Raw genomic sequence first — 19,008 nt, forward strand, 5'->3', positions numbered from 1 at the left:
GAGACCTATAGAAGGTCATGTAAAATGTAACAACTGAGCATATGTCATAGATATAGAATGTTATTTATTTTGTTTATTTGCAAGCTCTTTCGCTACATTGCAAACAAGCTCCGTTACTATGGTAACCACGGAAGCATCTGGTATAGAGACAGCACGAGACTCATATCAGCTTTGCTGCTCCTCGTGAGCGGCTGGACAGTCCATAAATCACAAGACAGATATTTGACAAATGTAATGCTCAATTTGAAAAGTAAATAGGCGAAAAGTTTCAGCAAAGTTTTAACTCTTAATTTTTCATACCTACCTTGCATTCTACAATACCCATAATGCAAAGTATTCCCGGATGCATTTCCGGTTGTACGTCAGAGAAATAATTCCGCTAGAAAAATAGAATCAAGAAAGGGTGGAATGGCAACAATGATTGAAGAAAATGGTCCATCAACTCATGTAGGGGTGATATATGTTTAATATTCTCGTACTTTACACACTTTTAACGCATAATATTCAATTTGCCTAACTGAAAGGAGAGCGTGCGTAACTGATCCATACATTTGTTGGGCAAGTTGGAGCCACTAGCTAGCTATGCTAACGTAGCTACAGTAGTAGCTAGCTAACGTTATTTGTCCACAACCTACAGTACCATTAGCCAGCAGATCCGACCTGATTTCTTACAGCTGCACTAGGGTCGGACATACTTCCTGTTTAGATTAAAGGGTGTATGTGTTGTTCTCTGAATTGTCCCATTATCCCAACTATTATAGCGAGAAGATTGAACAAGATCTGCTAGTTTTGCCGAAAATCTGTCAATTTCGCCCGCATGCTTTGGTAGCAGAAGCCACAGCAGCAATTTTGGAATGGCAATGTCAGCCAATCAGCTCCTTTGTTCAACAGCACGTTCCATGCTACAATGGCTGCCAGTGCTTTGGCTACGGGCGAAAATCAGCAAATCGTTCAATCTTCTCGGTGTAACAGTTGGGATAGTGGGACAATTTGAAGTACAATACATTTCTCATCCCTGGATTGAGGTATGTTTTCCTGAGCCATATCTTGTGCCGGCTGTGCAGTGTCTTAATCTACACAGGAAGTCTGTCCGACCCTAGTGTAGCTGTAAGCAAGCCGGTCGMATCTGCTGGCTACAGTACTATTGGCATTACCAAGAATAGTTGGACCAGAAACATCTGTTAAAAGTGGCACGCTTTTGCATTTCTTAAAGGGTGCATTTCAATAGTCTAAAGTAGCTTCTTCTCCTTAGCTCTAATCTAACCCAAAGGCTGGCAGATGGCGATATTGAGTCGTTTCGTCTTTAAAGCTCATTTAAGCTTGATCCGGAAATGTGGACCGGAGGCTCCGTACAGAGTGTGACACAATTGTAGCCAAATCATGCTCAGTACTGCATCGCCGTGCACCTCACAAGTTTTGTAACAATGCGGAGGGCACCTTGTCAACCTTGCCAAGGGGAAGCTTGACAAGCATACGAGGAGAAGAAGCCAYACGGTTGAGATCCACCCAGTATCACCATTATGCTTCTTTTACTTGTGGGTAAATCCATTTGAATTCGATCACTTTTTGACAGCACCCCTTTTGATTTGAATGAAACCTTTCATACATGCCCATTGTAGAAGTGCTCAGAAAGTTACTGAGCCCCTTAGGGGTCATGGCCACCAGGCTAATCCATTCCCTCAGTTTTATTATCCATTCCCTCTGATTATTTATGTCCCTCTGTTTTTGTTTTATTAGTTCCCTCAGATTTTGTATTCGTTCCCTACATTTAAAAAAATCTATTTCTACAGATGTTTTATTTGTTACATTGTTTTTTTATCCATTCCTTCAGTTTTTTTTTCATTCATTCCCTCCATGACGGTCCCACTTGGCCAATAACATATTACAGCCTAATTGTTTTTCTATTTAGTTAATTACATGCTTCAAATGGTGATGATCACTGACCATTCATTAGCTCATTTCCAGTTTGTGTTTTCATATGTCTCCGAATCACAAGGGCAAATAATAGGTAACGGATGTGCAAAACCACTCAAGGTGCAAATACGGTGCTCTCATCCCTAGGCAATAAATCCGTCTGGCTCTGCTTCATGACCTTAGCTGTTCTGTCTATTTTCCAAAGGATTTCTTTAGCTACATCAGCTGATTTCCAGCTGATTTTTCATCGCAACCAAGCAAATAGCTATCAGTTTTAGTTATAAACATACCACATAGAGCCAGAGCTGCTTTAAACCATCTTTCTGTGTGCCTGGTTGGCTATGGCAGATGTTCACCTGCCTAGTGCAGGGATGAGAGCGCATCATTGCACCAGAATTATGCACAGTAAATTCGCATGCCGTTTCTTTCTGCCACCGGTGAGTCACATGCACAATTGTGTTTGTCTGGACCATGTTTTACTGGACATATGTCCCTGACTTTATGCACAAGGGGTAATACACTGGGTTGCGGGGAGGAGAGGTGCTCAAAATGGATCCATGTGGCATGAATCCGAGTGTAGCCTATCTGGTMTGCATCCTAAACATGCATCATTCATTTATGACTGCAAGTGATGCTCCTGGCTTTTCAGGCATATGAACACACCATTTGAAGCATGTAATAACTAAATAGAAGTACATTTAGGCTGCAATATGTTATCGGCCAAGTGGGACCGMCATGGTAGCCTACATAAGGAGAAGCGGGAACGAATAAACAAATAAAACAGAGGGAAAGTATAATTAATCAGAGGGAATGGAGAGAAAACAAATGATGGAATGGATTAGTCTGTTTTGTTTTTTTAACACACCATGACCCCTAAGGGGCGCCATGACTTTCTGAGCACGTCTACAATGGGCATATGTATGGAAGGTTTCGTTCAAATCAAAAGGGGTGCTGTCAAAAAATGATCGAATTCAAATGTATTTACACACAAGTAAAAGAAGCATAATGGCGATATTGGGTGCATCTCAACCGTCTGGCTTCTTCTCTTTGTATGCTTGTCAAGCTTCCCCTTGGCAAGGTTGACAWGGTGACACGACTTTTGAACACTTAATTTACCTAGCTCTGATCCATTCACATGCGTCGGATACGCACGCATGCGCATGGACCAGAGCTAGTTTGACGGTAAACAAAATGCTCAAAAGTAGTTTGTCTTATAGTCCTGGACAGTCATGGTAGCCTACATAAGGAGAATMATGTTTTTAGGCCTAGAGATAGGCTACTTAAATCCACAAGGACTTCAGGAGTAGCTTATTTGTTTTGTAGGGAACTAATAAAAAATTTGTAGGGAACAAATAAAAATTCGTAGGGAACAAATAAGTAGGGAACGGATACAATTTTTTGTAGGGAACGGATAAAAAAAACTGAGGGAGCAGATTAGCCCGGACTTTTTTTTCACCACCATGGCCCCTAAGAGGCACCGTAGAAAGTGCCTTTTTGGATCTGAATGCCAAAACATTCAAGAGATAAAGGTGCTCAAAGTTGACCCATTTTGCATACCCTACCATACCATGAGACATCCATATCTTCATCACTGGAAAATATAAACAGTTGAGATTGATCTCATTTAAAAGCTTACAAACAGGGTCGCCAAACAATTATATAATTTCCCTCCCACATTTTTTTTACGTCAATTATCAAAAAATGCATGAACTCAGATTATTTTCATATTTGCATATGTTGTAGCCTAGATCCTATTTTACATCATCTAAGGTTTTTGTGTTTTGTCCACTAACGTTTGAGATYCAACATGCTCTTGAATACATGGTGAGTTTCATGTTTTGGGTGATAAATGTACTAAAATGGGAATAAAAAATAGACATTTCTACTTTCAAATGGTACCACAGAGATGGTTGGAGGTCCACACATCAGAGAATGTTGACTTGAATGGGAATATCTGTTGTTTTAAATTATACTGTTAATCCTCCATAGGAAACCTATTGAAATCATAGAAATATAGATAATAGAATAGGCATGACGTTTTACGTTGACATTCGATGGTGGGTGGACGAGCGGTCATCTTTGTGATAGTAATTAGAAGTTACAATTTAAATTTAAATGTCTATGCTGTACCAGATAAATTGCAGTGGTCTGAACTGGGATAGGTCCATTCTTTTAAATCTATTTCTATGATTGAAATGACACCAACCCTGTATTCAAGAGCATGTTGTATCAACTGATGGCGGTCACAACACAAAAACCTCAGATAATGTGAAAGAGGGTTTAAGCTACAACCTATGCGACTATGATTTTTTTTTTTGGGGGGGGGGTTTATATGTATTTTTTATCATTTACGTTAAGGTTTAAAAAACATTTTTTTCAATAAATAAAATAGTTTGACAACGTACGCTTTTAAATGATATCAAACTCAACTGTTTATATTTTTCAGTGATGAAGACATGGATGTCTCATGGTATGGTGGGGTATGCGAAATGTGTCAACTTTGAGCACCTTTATCTCCTGAATGTTTTGGCATTCACGATCAAAAAGTCAATTTCTGACCGGAAGGGATGCTGTCAAAAAGTGATTGAATTCAAAGGGATTTACCCTTGAATGATTATACGCCTATCATCTAATTTCTCCCCAATCCCTATTTCTAGGGGCAGAGTGAACTGTCATCCTCTTCTTCCAGAGTGCGTCAGAAGCTGGAGAGCCTGCTGAACAAGAACATGAGAATCAGAATGACAGACGGACGGACGCTGGTGGGACTGTTCCTGTGCACAGATAGAGACTGCAACGTCATCCTGGGGTCCGCTCAGGAGTTCCTCAAATCCTCAGGTAACTAAAGTACATATTAGGCCTACATACTCTAGCAAGTTCACTGCTCTTCACCCCTGTTCCTGCAGAGCAGTCAAGGCAGGGTTTTGTCCCAACACAGCACTAAACACCTGATTCAGCTGACCAGTCAATCGTTAGTTGATTTGCTGTAAGAACCTGCAATCAGAAATGCAAACCATATTTCCACATTTTGTTGTGTTACGGCCTGAATTAAAAATTAATTAAATGTATCTGTCACTAGCCTACACCCAATACCACATAATGTAAAAGTGGAGTTATGTTTTTAGATTTTTTTCAAATCAATTCWAAATGAAAAGCTGAAATGTCTTGAGTCAATAAGTATTCAACCCCTTTGTTTTGACAAGCCTAAATAAGTTCAGGAGTAAAAATGTGTTTAACAAGTCACATAATGAGTTGCATGGACTCTGTGTGCAATAACAGTGTTGAACATTATTTTTTTAATGACTACCTCATCTCTGTACCCCACACATACAATTATCTGTAAGGTCCCTCAGTTGAGCAGTGAATTTCAAATGCAGATATTCAACCAATTTTTCCAATTCCTCACAAAGAAGGGCACCTATTGGTAGATGGCAAAAAAGAAAAGCAGACATTGAATATCCCTTTGAGCATGGTGAAGTTATTAATTACACTTTAGATGCTGTATCAATACACCCAGTCACTACAAAGATGCAGGCATCCTTCCTAACTCAGTTGCCGGAGACGAGTGAAATTGAATTTCTCATGGATTTCACCATGAGGCCAATGGTAACTTTAAAACAGTTACAGAGTTTAATGGCTGTGATAGAAGAAAACTGAGGATGGATCAACAACATTGTAGTTATTCCACAATACTAACCTATTTGACAGACTGAACAAAAGGAAGCCTGTACAGTATTACCTTAGTCCAACAAAGCATTAATAAAAAATGTTATGTTGAGGCTCTGATCAGGCCCTACACCCAAACAAGGGCACTGCGTTCATCCACCTCTGGCCTGCTCGCCTCCCTACCTCTGAGGAAGTACAGTTCCCGCTCAGCCCAGTCAAAACTGTTTGCTGCTCTGGCACCCCAATGGTGGAACAAACTCCCTCACGACGCCAGGTCAGCGGAGTCAATCACCACCTTCCGGAGACACCTGAAACCCCACCTCTTTAAGGAATACCTAGGATAGGATAAAGTAATCCTTCTAACCCCCCCCCCCCTTAAAAGAGTTAGATGCACTATTGTAAAGTGGTTGTTCCACTGGATATCATAAGGTGAATGCACCAATTTGTAAGTCGCTCTGGATAAGAGCGTCTGCTAAATGACTTAAATGTAAATGTAAATGTTGAGGGCAAATCCATTACTGAGTCATGTTATGGGTATGCTTGTAATCGTTAAGGACCGGGAGTTTTTCAGGATAAAGAAACTGATTGGAGCTAAGCACAGACAAAATTATAGAGGAAAACCTGGTTCAGTCTGCTTTCCACCATACACTGGGAGAAGAAGACTGTGAATGTTCCTGAGTGGCCGAGTTACAGTTTTGARGTAAATCTACTTAAATCTATGGCAAGACCTGAAAATAATTGTCTAGCAATGAACAGCAACCAATTTCACTGAGCTTGAATAACTTTGAAAATAATAGTGGACAAATGTTGCACAATCCAGGTGTTTAAATTTCTTAAGAGACTCACAGCTGTAATCGCTGCCTAATTTGCTTATACAAACTATTGACTAAGGGGTGTGAATACTTATATAAATAAGATATTTCATTTTCAATAAATTTGCAAAAATGTCTAAACATGTTTTCCCTTTTGTCATTATGGAGTGTTGTGTGTAGATGGGTGAGAAAAAAACATTGAATCCATTTTGAATTCAGGCGGTAACACAACAAACTGTGGGATAAGTCAAAGGGTATGAATACTGAAGGCGCTGTAGCTCTCTGGGACCGGCAGTAAGCACTACTCTAGCTTCCCCACATGATATGTAGTTTCTATTTTGTAACCTGACCATTATTACACTGTGTGTACAGATCCATATTTAAAATGTATTTTGTGTGCTTGTCTTGCTTGTTTTTGCATCAGACTCCTTCTCCCAGGGTGAGCCCAGAGTGCTGGGGTTAGCCATGATTCCCGGCCACCACGTGGTCTCCATCGAGGTGGAGTCAGACACCCTGGCCGACACACAGGGGTTCGGGGGCAGCCACTGAAGAACAAGCTGAGCTCACCCAAAGTTGGAGGACACTATCCTAGAAAAGGCTACAGTACAGACTTGAAATGGAGAATTCAATCAAAGGAATTCCAGGTGTGGCTGATCTCTGGTGCCAGGTGTCGTGGGTTTACCAGTCAGAGCCAAGATATGTGCGAAATGTAACCAAGCATCCCCAGTGACATTAGTGTGTGTGAAGTTAATACGGAGTATAAAAGGTATTTGCGCAATAAGGGGCATGGGACTGAGCCAGACTGTACAGTATGTGTGATAAATGTTTTTCAATACATTTCAGTATCTAAACCTGTCTGATCTGTCAATGAGGAACGATGCAGACTTTCCTTATATACTGATAGTGCAGCAGTTACAGATAGTTCAGAGCATATGAATAGCTAAAGTGAATTACTTGACTTAAAACATTTGGCTTCTATTAGGCCAATAGGTTATTGACGAATGTCCTCCATCTCACTCATCAGGGCAAGTCTTTCCAGGTCACACCATTTGAGGCCATCAGTTAGCTGTTCATAATTCACAACAATACACACATCTAAATGAATGGAATTAATATATAAATATTAGGATGAGCAATGTCAGAGWGGTCTGGACTAAAATGCAGTATGTAAACATTAAAGTGACCAGAGATTCCTTGTCTATGCATATAGGGCAGGGTTGAGTAACCGGGTGGTAGCCAGCTATTTAAACGTCTGATGGCCTTGAGATAGCTGTTTTTTTGGTCCCAGCTTTGATGAGCTCGGGTGCTGTAGATGTCCTGAAGGGCCGGCAGTGTGCTCCCGGGGATGCGTTGGGCTGACCACACCACCCTCTGGAGAGCCTTGCGGTTGCCGTACCAAGCAGTGATACAGCCTGACAGGATGCTCTCAATTGTGCATCTGTGAGGGTGTCAGGGGCCAAGCCATATTTCTTCAGCTTCCTGAGGTTGAAGAGGTGCCGTTGCGATTTCCTGAAGTCCACGATCAGCTCCATAGTTTTGTTGACGTTATTTTCCTGGCACCACTCCGCCAAAGCCCTCACCTCCTCCCTGTAGGCTGTCTTGTCATTATTGGTAATCAGGCCTACTGCTGTTGTATCATCTGCAGACTTGATTCAATTGGAGGCGTGTGTGGCCACGCAGTCATGAGTGAACAGGGAGTACAGGAGGGGGCTGAGCACGCACCCTTTTGGGGCCCCTGTGTTGAGGAGCAGCAAAGTGGTGTTTCCTACCTTCACCAGGGCGGGTTTCAGACTCAGGGCCCCGAGCTTACATGATCACACAGGATTGCAAAAGTTAGCTATTATTTTCTGGTAATGTGTTTGGTATACTCAGTGTATAGGTGTGTCAAATAGTTCAAGCACACATGAACATTTTCATGGAACTAGACAAACCTGCTTGCTACTGGAAGATGATTTGCACAACAAAGACAACTCAAACATGAGCTAGAGATGGTATGCCATCAGTATAGTACTAAAATTATACCTGAACCATGAATTTATAACAGTAAAATAACCACAGAGAACAGGGGTTTGTTCCATATTTTAATAGTTTGAGCATTTTAGTTCAGTTTGGCAACGAGAAAACCCCCTAGAAACAAACCTGTACCAGGCAGTTAATTCAACAAGGTTGTCACATTAAAATGATCACGTAGTTGAGCAGTCGGTGACATAAAAAMCTTTCAGTTACAGCTATACTGCATCCTTAGAACTCAAATTATGTTAACAGTGGACTTAACAGGATGATATTGACAATCCATAATTTGGTTGTAGTCCATAATTTGCTTGATACWCTAAAATGACGCAAGTCATTTGTTTGTCATTGCAGGGAGTCCCTTCAGTTGCTTTGGACTGGGGAACACAGGAGGATTAGTTATTAAAAAGGCCGGCAAATAAAAAGTTTTCAAAAGACACTTTGAAATCAATGAAACGGGGCAGAGCGAACACAGGCTCTTTCAGGAAGTAGACAGACATGCTTCATCCACTCACCCTTTTGACTGGGTACACAACCAGGAAGGAGTAGGTCACCAACTATTCCATAACACCTGTCGTGTCAATTAAGTTAGGTCAAGGGTATATTCAGTGGAGAACATTCAAAGCTTTGCAGATAGAAATAACAGAACAGACATTGTTTAGTGAAGAAGAAAATGACATCAATCTCTTCTAAAACATTCTGAAAATAAATCAGTTTGAGTAGCTTGGGTGCCAGTCTGAATCTGCTTTTATCCAACTTGAGCTTATCTAAGTATTATTAAAAAGGTCCAATACAGRGTTTTTATCTCAATATCAAATCATTTTMGGGTAATAATGAAGTACCTTACTGTAATTGGTTTCATTTCAAATTGTGTTCTCAAGCAATAATTTTGCTAGGACTGTCTGGGAGTGGTCTAGCTTTTATTGGCAGAGGGGTTTGTAACTCTTTCTTATTGGTCTATTAAACTAATTCKCCACCTAGTGATGTCACCAYGCAGGCCAAAACTCCATCCCACCAACACAACAGGCTGAGATTTCAAAGAGCTCTTATACCAAAAAGGGCATATAATTTTCACAATATTAATCCATCCTGAGAGAATATATATATAAAGCAGAGGAAAATCACATTTGACTGCACTGGGCCTTTAAATAAATGGAGAAACAGTCCAGCATCCAGGCTAGTTGAGCAAAAACCAAAAGAGCTACYTTGAATAGATGAAAAATGGAAGAAATACCAAGCAAAAGTAAAAGCAGCAGCAGACATCCCAAAGAAAAATAACATGGAGGGATGCAATGACAGGATCAACAGCCTGGGCCAAGTTGGGAGGACTGAACAGCGCACTAATGCAGGACTTTATTGGCGCGTCATCGACCACTCGAGTCAACAGCCGACAACATTGTCACTTAGTTTCATCCATGTAGAATCTGTGGTAGGAAAGTTTAACTCTGTACAACTCAACCCCTCGCGGTACAGTAGTAGTCCAACGCCTTCGACAGTGCCATTCACATKCCCATTGTCTCACTACATTACCCACAACACCCCACATCCAACCTGAATCCCCCAAATCCAACCCCCGGGTACGTCCACCAGTTACTCCACGGGTTGTCATAGCCCTAAAATCCTCCAATTGTAAATCCTTCCTGGTTCCGTCAGTCAGCTCAGCCCTCCCCCCATGTTTCTTGTCTCGTCCTCACTAGTGGTGGAACTTGAAGTGGTAGTTGCCGCCAGACTCGAAGGGGTTGAAGTGGAAGGGCCATCCCTGGCCACCCTGACCGCCTCCCTGTTGACTCTCTGGGTCCAGGGGGTCCTCACCAGAGTCAAACTTCTGGCGCATTTCTAACGGTTCGGGGTAGGGAGACATGAATAATGCACAACAAGTTTTCAACACATGTAGATTCCAGGAAAGAGGTCCGACAGGACGTTATCATACTGCAAATAGTTTACAGCTTCCTAAATACAGTCATAGATTTTCCAGTATGGGAGGGTTTAGTTAGTTGTGATCTTATCTACCAGCTTGAGCAACATTATCAGGTACGTATACAGTTCATTACCTGGGTCGGTGAGCACCTCTTTAGCAGAGGCGATGTCGATAAACCTCTTCTCTGCCTCCTTCTTTTCCGACTCCTCTCTGAAGTTGTCAGGATGCCACTGTTGGGCCAGTTTCCTGTACGCCTTGATTATTTCCTGTTTGTTGGCACTCCTGGAGAAAAACAACATGTTGGTAATGTAAAAGCTTGTTTGAATACAAGGAGCAAATGCATCCCCATTACCTTGAGGTGATCACAGATGGTGAAAATTAGAATATCATTCAATAGAATCAACTTGTCCAATTGCTTATAGATCATAAATACACTGTAGATTATGCCAAGGAAGGAAGGAATTATGCTTTGAGGTAGTATTGAACAGAGCTCCCTTCTCTAGGTCAGTCATACCTATTGACACCTAGGATCTTGTAATAGTCCCTCTTCTMGGAGAGCTTGAGCAGTTTCTGGGCTCGCTCCAGACCTTCCCTGATCTCATTGTTCTCCYTGTCAAACTCCCTCGCTTCCTGGTAGTCCTCCACCGCTAGAGAGAGGGAGGGCAAGGTAAGGGAAAAAAGGCAGAGAGAGAAAGATCAAAATGGATACTTGACAAAGCTGGTACAATGATCCCGCTGGGATTTGGATGTGCAGTAATCAGGGCGGCGTTAGACTGGTCCTGGCTACAAAACACCGGGTTTGTTTACATGGCAAGTTTGACAGCCAGTGTTTGAGTACTTGACGGAGGAGAAACAAATGCGGCACAAAGTCTTATCACTGCGTGTCATCATTCTCTTTGCTACAGTAATAGCATGGTGAAAGTACCTTTCTCGTAGTCCTGGTTGAGGATGAAGGCCTCAGCTCTGTCTCGGAGGATGTTGATGTTGCGTGGGTCTCTCTGGTGGGCCTCTGAACAACTGTCTATTGCCATAGCAGGCATCTTGTTCTGGTGGAGACAAATGGAGTAACACTTATAAGCATCATCGTTTCCCCATTCTATTTCTAATTACTTAATTAGTAATATCATTTTTAAAGTTATGTGAAATCAGCGGTTGTAAAAGTAATTCAGAGAATTTCCAATACACTAACAATTGACTTGACTTCAGTAGAGGGACAGGTCATGCTAATCTACATACGTGACTATGGTCATAGAAATGGCCCACTCCATGGGTGAAACGTGTCTATGTGATGGGACCCACCTTGACCAGGCAGAAGCAGATTCTCTCCATGGCCTTATTGGTGTAGTAGGGGACATTAGGCTCTGTCCTCATCACCGACTCATACTTGTCTATGGCATCCTGATACCTGAAAACAAACATTTAATAATATTCATTTTAGGACAAGAGTTAAATAGAACCGCCATACAATAGTCATATCTAAAAATCAACCAAAGTGGATACAAATAGGTTGAGTGATAAAACTGTCAAAGAAACCTATTGAGGGAACACAGGAACTGAAATATAAAACTCCTATAGGGAATGAAGCATTGCCCACAGGGAGGGACTACCACAGAGATGGGCTACCACACAGGGAGGGACTACCACATAGAGATGGGCTACCACACAGGGATGGGCTACCACACAAGAATGGACTACCACATAGGTAGGCAGGGATTGACCTGTTGCTTGGGGTATATGAACTGAGCCGTCGCTCAAGTTGAGCCTGCTCTGAGGTTGCCCCATTAGGCAGGTGATAAAAAAAAAGCGAAAACAACCAAACTGCATAGAATTCCAGTAGCCTAAAACATACTGTATCTTTCTGGTTCCTCCCCATTGTTTAAGTGAAAATAGACAATTTAGGGCATTTATGGCAGACGGGCAAGTTGAACCTTCTCTAATATGATGATTTTTTTTTACTGATCACAACAAAAATACAAAGAATTCCAGTACTGATCTTTGACTACTCCCCTTTGTGTTGGTGAAAGGCAGGCAACATATGGCACTTCAGCGTGTAAATAGCTCATTTACARTTCCGGGCCAGTGATCATAATTTCTGGGCAACACCCCCCCCCCAAATTTTTTAAAATACTTCGGATTTGTCTGATGGGCAACTGCATTTTAGTCTTTAATGTCAATCCCTGGAAGGAAAACCTAAGAGAAACCCCCACAGGGACTAGACTGCCATACTAGCTAGATGCAGTGGTACTGACCTTTCCCCCTGGATGTGCTCCTCGGCAGAGTCCAGCTGCTTGCTGATCTTCTTCACCTGTTTGTAACGGGAGAAACACTCCTTGTCGTCCTGATCCAGCTTCAGACACTCCCTGATGTGACTGCAGAGGGAGAGGGAAAGAGAGACAGATTTACACATTGCAAAGCGGTTTGAGATTTTTTGCTTGTCAAATAAAATAAAATAAAGTGTTTGTGTGTTTGAAAGAGAGTAAGCATTCTTTACTCACTCTCAAACTTCAAGTGTCACAAAAATCAACCACAGATACAAAAACACAAACCAATGTTGCTCTGAAGCTCACAACCTCTTCATTTACATGTATTTGCTTGGTAAATCTGGTTGTTTGTTTAAATCACTCCGGCCTATTTCTAATACAATTTTCTAGTGAGCATACCCTAGTGACTCCTGGTGCTCCCCCAGGTCATAGTGCAGATTGCTGAGCTTGAGGAAGGCAGCTCGGTTGTCGTTCCTCAGCCGGGTGGTGGGGGTCAGGTCCTGGATGGCCTTCCGAGGGTCTCCCAGACGAATGTGGCATTCAGCCCGGAGCTCCCGAGACTCAGGGTCCCAGGGGGAGAGCTGGAAAGAGAGAAGGGTGGGAGGTAGGTAGGGAGAGTTCAGTGGTGTGAATTTTTTCTTTGTGTGAATTTATGATTTGATACCAAGTCTGTTGAAGTATAGTGCACCACAGATTGATGAAGGTATTGATGATCAAGTTTAAGAGGCTAGGTGAAATAGAGTTCTCAATGTCTAGGCCCTGTGGCAGAGCTAACCCCTACCTCCATGACCAGGCCCAATGTCTAGGATCTGTGGCAGAGCTAAACCCTACCTCCATGACCAGGCCCAATGACTAGGCCCTGTGGTGGAGCTACTCCCTACCTCGACGACGCGGTCCAGCACAGCGATGGTGTAGCTGTAGTCTCCTCTGTGGTGGGCCGCGTGGGCATCCTCCTGCAGCCCCTCAAGCTCGATGGCCCTCGTCAGCTGGTTCTGCGCCTCGTCCTGGTCAGGGGATTGCTGCAGCTGAGGAAATTTAAAAACGTTAAGGTTTCTGAAGAAACTGTGTGACATAGCAATTATAAATATATAATAGATGACTCATATCAGGTCTATAAATACATAATAGAACACAACTCATATCAAGTGTATCTAATCATTCAGATTCCCTTAACCTCGCCCACATCACATAATTGCAATGACAAAGGGATAATGAATGAGATTTTTTTTAAATGCAATTTGAGAGAGTATATGATGAGGGTATGGGAAAAACAGCAGAGAGATTTTGGTTGACAGATGGATAAGGTGTAACTAGACATAGAAATATAATTAATAGTATGGTAGTAGTAGAATAGCAGCTATATTTTTATGCATCTAGACTTACCACAGCCTCAAAGTCCTCCCGGGCCTCCTGGGTGTTACCCTGCTTCAAGAAGATATTCCCTCTCTGCAGTCTGGCCTGGAAACATGGAGGCAGAGAGAGGGAAGAGGGGATATGGAGGAGAGCGGGATGGAGATTGAGTTTTTTAATCTCAGAGTTAATAACAATTTCACACAATTGTTGTTCATAACCGTGATATATCATGATAACAGAGATGTTGTCGACAACTGTCTGTGTCCACTCACAGCGAGGAAGTCAGGTTTGAGCTGGATGGCTCTGGTCAGGTCCGGCAGGGCAGACTTGGACTTTCCCATAGCCAGGAACACAGCTGCCCGCTTATAGTAGGTCAGGTAGTTCTTAGAGTCGCCCTCTGAGGGAAGGGATAGGGTAAAATACAGTAGATAAGTAGGAGAACACAATAGATTTCTACTTTCATGTGACTATTATTTATTAGGCGTACATGGACACATTTGACTGAGAATGTGTAGTTGACTCAATGTGTTGACCTGAAAGAATAAAAGAATAAGGGAGAGAGAGATCTGAAATAATCCATCACTTGAAGGGACTTTGTTATGTGGAAGCAGCTTGACTTATTACAAACAGAGTACAGACAGAGAGGGAGACCGACAAACAGGCTACATGGGCAGTGATGTTGGAGCTATAATGATGTGTGTGTCTGGTTGGTAACCTTACCCACTGCAGAGTGGTAGTGGGACAGGGCCTCCGCCAGTTGACCGGCAGCCAACAGTTTACGGCCCATCTCCAAGTGTTGCTCAATCTCCACATGAGTTGCCCCCAAGACACCTGAAACAAAACACTTAGTGTGAGCCTCTTGGAAGCCCCCATAGGCAATTGCTCACATAACCACATAGGAACTGACATAAATGAATGAGACAGAGTAGCTATGTTCATGAATGTTGTGTAATTTTAACAGTAGACATACATTCCTCCCTGTAGATTTAAATCATAGGACTTGTTTGTAAAGGGAGTATGTAAAAAAACTAAACCAACAGCCAAAGGGTTTCGATAGCCTAGTTAGCCTACAGTAGTTAACAAGGGCACACAGAAAACTACCTGATTATCCTGTACAATCGGTCGTAGCATACCTAGCTAAGGAAATAACCGAATACTTAGTTACCGGTATTTTTTAAATCAACAACTCTATGCAGACTGAACTATTCGGGCAAAACACATTGCTATCTATCTGTCTGGTCTTACCGTCCAACTGGAGGTCCAGAATGACACAGAGCAGTGACAAGGAAGACAGGACCCCGCTGAGACCTTTCCGTCGCCCCGACTCCATACTTATATACTTCACACTTCTCCTGGAGTTGTATATTTCACGTCTCTCATATAATTTAATTGCAAACTACGTACGATATCATTTAAACGGTAATTTTCTTCATAACGTCTTCATCGTTTTGAGGCTATATGTATTTGTAGTCCGGTTAAGAAATAGTTCCGAGTGACACCTTGGACAGCTAATGGAAGGTTCCTATAATTTACTCGCGTAGGACAACGTTGTTTAGACAGCCAAAATTGCAATATCACATGGATCTAATAAATTATTCCAGTTTTCTCTACGTGGCATGACATTGGATAACTTCGGCAGCTGTCAACTTAGGTCCTTTCTAAAGTGAAACTTCACCCAGTCCGGTTTTTACCCCCTCCTTCACGGATTCAAATGCCCTACATTTCTGTGCGGTGAGTGGCCAGTTCTAGCAGCACACATCGTTGTTGCCTACCAACGTGGGGCGGTCTCATTGGATGAACTATTTTAGCTCGTAGACAACACTCCCATGTCCATATATGGCACATAACGCCGTCGCTGTACAGTCACTGGTCATACCATAATATTCACAAAGGAATTMTATTGATTAGCCTATCCCTCAGTGTTATCTGTGGGCCAAACACTATGTCTATTGTCTGTGATAATAATAAACATATGGTTGATCATGTTCATTCCTCACTAGAAACCGTTACGCATGCTACGTTAGGTTATTAGATACACACAAAATAGTTATTTGAGTATTTAAAGAATCATTTTATTGGGTGGAATTMTAAACAAAACTAATGAACTAAAACAAACATTCAGAATGGCATAGGACAGCAACACCCATCTCAGACATTATAAAACTGTACAAACAATACAAAACATCTCGATAACATCAATACTTGAGAATCAAGTCTTAATCTGTTGGTTTGGACATGCCCCTAGATCTAGATGTTTCATCAAATCATCCCTTTTCATGCCAACATGAGCCTATATCATTATGAAAATAAAAAATGTGATATAATGCAGGCATCAGTCATTAGACATTTCAGCTATTGCACGTTATTTTACAAGCGACATGTTTGCACAGTGCACCACAACCAAACTAACAGGCATAATATCTTCAATATGAGGTGATTGATCCAAATATGAAAGACATAATATAGCACTTAACCTCCCTCAGCACTATAGATATCGTTTACACGTCTTCAGCAACTATGCGGTCAACAGTGAGTCTGGTTTGTAGGCATTGGACATGGTGGATAAAGGTGAACCCCATGGTTCATTGGTGCTCTCTCTCTCTCTCTCTCTTGTTCAAACGTAGGCGTTCCGGCCATAGGAAGTGGCAGCCTGACTCTGCGATGGTGCAATGCCAGAGTACACTGTGCCCCTGGGCTGGTAGGGGTAAGGTCTGAGGAAGAGGATGAGAGGAAGAGTGGGTGAGGAGGGCACACATAGATAAAATAAAACCACCAATCACCAACCCACATGCATTAAGGATTGAAAAACACACACACACACACACACACACACACACACAACAGACGACGACACAGGCAAACGAGCACGCACACAGTATCCACTGAACTCACTGTTTCTCAGACGTGCCCAGTTTGCAGGCACATGTCAAACATGACCCTCCAGTGAGAGCAAGAACAGCCGAGCACCAGCCAATGTAGAGGCCCTCTCCAATCTCATACCTGCAAAACACAGTAGGTCCTACATTTTGTCTAGTTCATAAGCAATAGGCTATATTACATGTTGGCTTGGTGACTGCTCTTCTGTCTAACAGACAGCAGAGGGCAGCAGAGTGCAAGTAGCCTAATTGCAGTAATTGGAATGGGTGGTAATTTCCTTCTCACTTACTTTATCCCGGGATATAATGGATTAAAAAAGTCCTGGGTGATGTTGAAAGCATACCAAGATACTGAGATCATTGTACACAGGCCTGAGAGAGATATATAGTATGTGTATATGTGTTTTTGTTTTTGTTTTTGTTTGTGTTTGTGTGTGTGTGTGTGTGTGTGTGRGTGCGTGCGTGCGTGCGTGCGTGTGTGTGTGTGAGAGAGAGCGAGAGAGAGAGAGAAAGAGAGAGAGATTATTTAAGTTAATTGTGCACAAGATAATTAAGATTTAGCACTTATGACTATAAACAGTTGAAGAAAACAGTTTGAGAATATCCCTTTACCCTGAAGCAAGAATAGGACACCTCCAACACCAGCTATTCTACCCTTTAGAACCATGTTCACTCCAGCTGCTTTAGAACACTGCATCCCGATCAGGGTTGCAAGAAGCCCGATAGATCCGAAAATAATCGCAGCAATCATTAGTGCTCGAGACGCCTGGATATATCCTGCGGAACAGAGCGTATGAATAAACACAAATTGTCAATTTCACAAACAAAATGAATTGGCCTATAACATGTTTTTTTATAGTGTAATAACAAATACGAGGATTATTACATTTGTATCAAATGTGATTTGTAAAGAAACATATTGAGTTCTACACATTTTATAGCCAAATAATAGCCAATAATTATGATGATATTTAAGAATATGATCTATTGAAATGGAACTATCCTTCTGTTTTGTGTTTATTAGAGAAGAAAACAACTCTCAAAACTCTAATTGTGTAGCAAAAAAAGGTCAGATTTGACTGATTTCATATCAACCAATGATTCAACCTAAATTAATTGTTTATTGATGTCGTTCTGGGATGATCAAATTTGAACCTTTTGACRTCTCAGTCACAAACAAAACATTTCTCAGAAAAAGTGTAACATATGGGCCTTGGCATATTTGTTTAATGACAACAAAACAATATCATCACAGGCAGTAAGTCCAAAATATTCTATTTCTCTAGGATGTCCATACCATTCAGGGCGAGCAGAGAGGGGAACTCGTGGCAGTTGTGGACACCTGTAGAGTCCGTGGCACAGGACATCCATAGGTTCTCATAGATGGTAGAGGTAGTGATGACGCTCCCGTCAACYGTGGAAACTTTCCAGTAACGGTTAGGTATAGCTATACCCACCATCACCCATCCTATAAACCCAAGCAGCAAGGCGACGACCTCCACTATTGGATCCATTCTGTTTTTTCAAGTATTTGGCGATAAACAAATAGAGAAGGCGATAGACAAATAGAGATAAAGAAACAGGGTATTTCCTTCGTTAGGTTGTATCCTCTTCAATTTGATTAGATTCACTTCTTTTTGTTTAGGATATTCGTGCTTAAAAAAAAAAAACGAACATGTAGTTCACCGGTGCAAATGTTTTTGAGTGTCTGTTCCCCTTCTTGGACACGGTTGTGTTAGGTTGCCAATGAGAAAGTTTGTTGAGAGCAACAGATATGCTCAATGATTTATCATTGTCTAGCTGTGTTCTCTCCCACCCCCTCACACACAGGTTCACACACAGACACAGACACACACCCACACATACACATACTCACACACACACACACACACTCTCTCTCTCTCTCTCTCTCTCTCATTTTACAGCCTGAAACTGAACAGGTGTCTATCAGGCAATGGAGACTTACGAAAGTCCAATGGTTGCTCTATGTCCTTGTGTTCACAGTATGTCGGAATACATGAAAGTTGACTTAGCCTACATGTATTTTTAGGAAATAAATAATTGAACAACCTGTGGGTGTAACGTTCTTCGTCGGGCGAAAGAGAGGAGGACCAAAATGCAGCGTGACGATTATCCATTTTAATAGAATACTTTAACAACGAACAAAACAATAAACCGACAAAATAACGAAGACGAAACAG

The 19,008-nt window shown here is 41.9% G+C and overlaps 3 protein-coding genes across 5 annotated transcripts; 1 reads left to right on the top strand and 2 right to left on the bottom strand.

Moving 5' to 3' along the window:
- Window positions 1-333: 333 nt before the first annotated feature.
- On the top strand, window positions 334-7,226 carry LOC111953803 (N-alpha-acetyltransferase 38, NatC auxiliary subunit). 3 transcript variants are annotated; one of them, XM_023973317.2, is made up of 3 exons: window positions 334-447; window positions 4,572-4,749; window positions 6,814-7,226. In XM_023973317.2, exons 1-3 carry the CDS (start codon window positions 409-411, stop codon window positions 6,936-6,938), a joined length of 342 nt encoding a protein of 113 aa, XP_023829085.1. In that variant the 5' UTR covers window positions 334-408; the 3' UTR covers window positions 6,939-7,226. The 3 variants fall into 3 exon arrangements, with proteins under 3 accessions (XP_023829085.1, XP_023829093.1, XP_023829079.1); XM_023973325.2 differs by having other exon boundaries at window positions 342-447; window positions 4,604-4,749; XM_023973311.2 differs by having other exon boundaries at window positions 356-453.
- A 2,495-nt stretch (window positions 7,227-9,721) lies between these two features.
- On the bottom strand, window positions 9,722-15,642 carry LOC111953829 (dnaJ homolog subfamily C member 3). The gene is made up of 12 exons (XM_023973340.2): window positions 15,177-15,642; window positions 14,652-14,762; window positions 14,204-14,328; window positions 13,962-14,036; window positions 13,460-13,603; window positions 12,978-13,159; window positions 12,567-12,686; window positions 11,617-11,722; window positions 11,243-11,363; window positions 10,832-10,964; window positions 10,451-10,599; window positions 9,722-10,235 (listed from the first exon to the last, which is right to left on the bottom strand). Exons 1-12 carry the CDS (start codon window positions 15,259-15,261, stop codon window positions 10,093-10,095), a joined length of 1,494 nt encoding a protein of 497 aa, XP_023829108.1. The 5' UTR covers window positions 15,262-15,642; the 3' UTR covers window positions 9,722-10,092.
- Window positions 15,643-15,978: 336 nt separating this feature from the next.
- On the bottom strand, window positions 15,979-18,589 carry cldn15a (claudin 15a). Its single transcript, XM_023973347.2, has 5 exons — window positions 18,105-18,589; window positions 17,420-17,584; window positions 17,098-17,179; window positions 16,824-16,931; window positions 15,979-16,642 (listed from the first exon to the last, which is right to left on the bottom strand). The coding sequence occupies exons 1-5, from the start codon at window positions 18,319-18,321 to the stop codon at window positions 16,546-16,548; spliced, it is 669 nt and encodes a 222-aa protein (XP_023829115.1). The 5' UTR covers window positions 18,322-18,589; the 3' UTR covers window positions 15,979-16,545.
- Window positions 18,590-19,008: the final 419 nt, after the last annotated feature.

Source organism: Salvelinus sp. IW2-2015, linkage group LG3 (genome assembly GCF_002910315.2).
Source record: "Salvelinus sp. IW2-2015 linkage group LG3, ASM291031v2, whole genome shotgun sequence".
NCBI lineage: Eukaryota > Metazoa > Chordata > Actinopteri > Salmoniformes > Salmonidae > Salvelinus > Salvelinus sp. IW2-2015.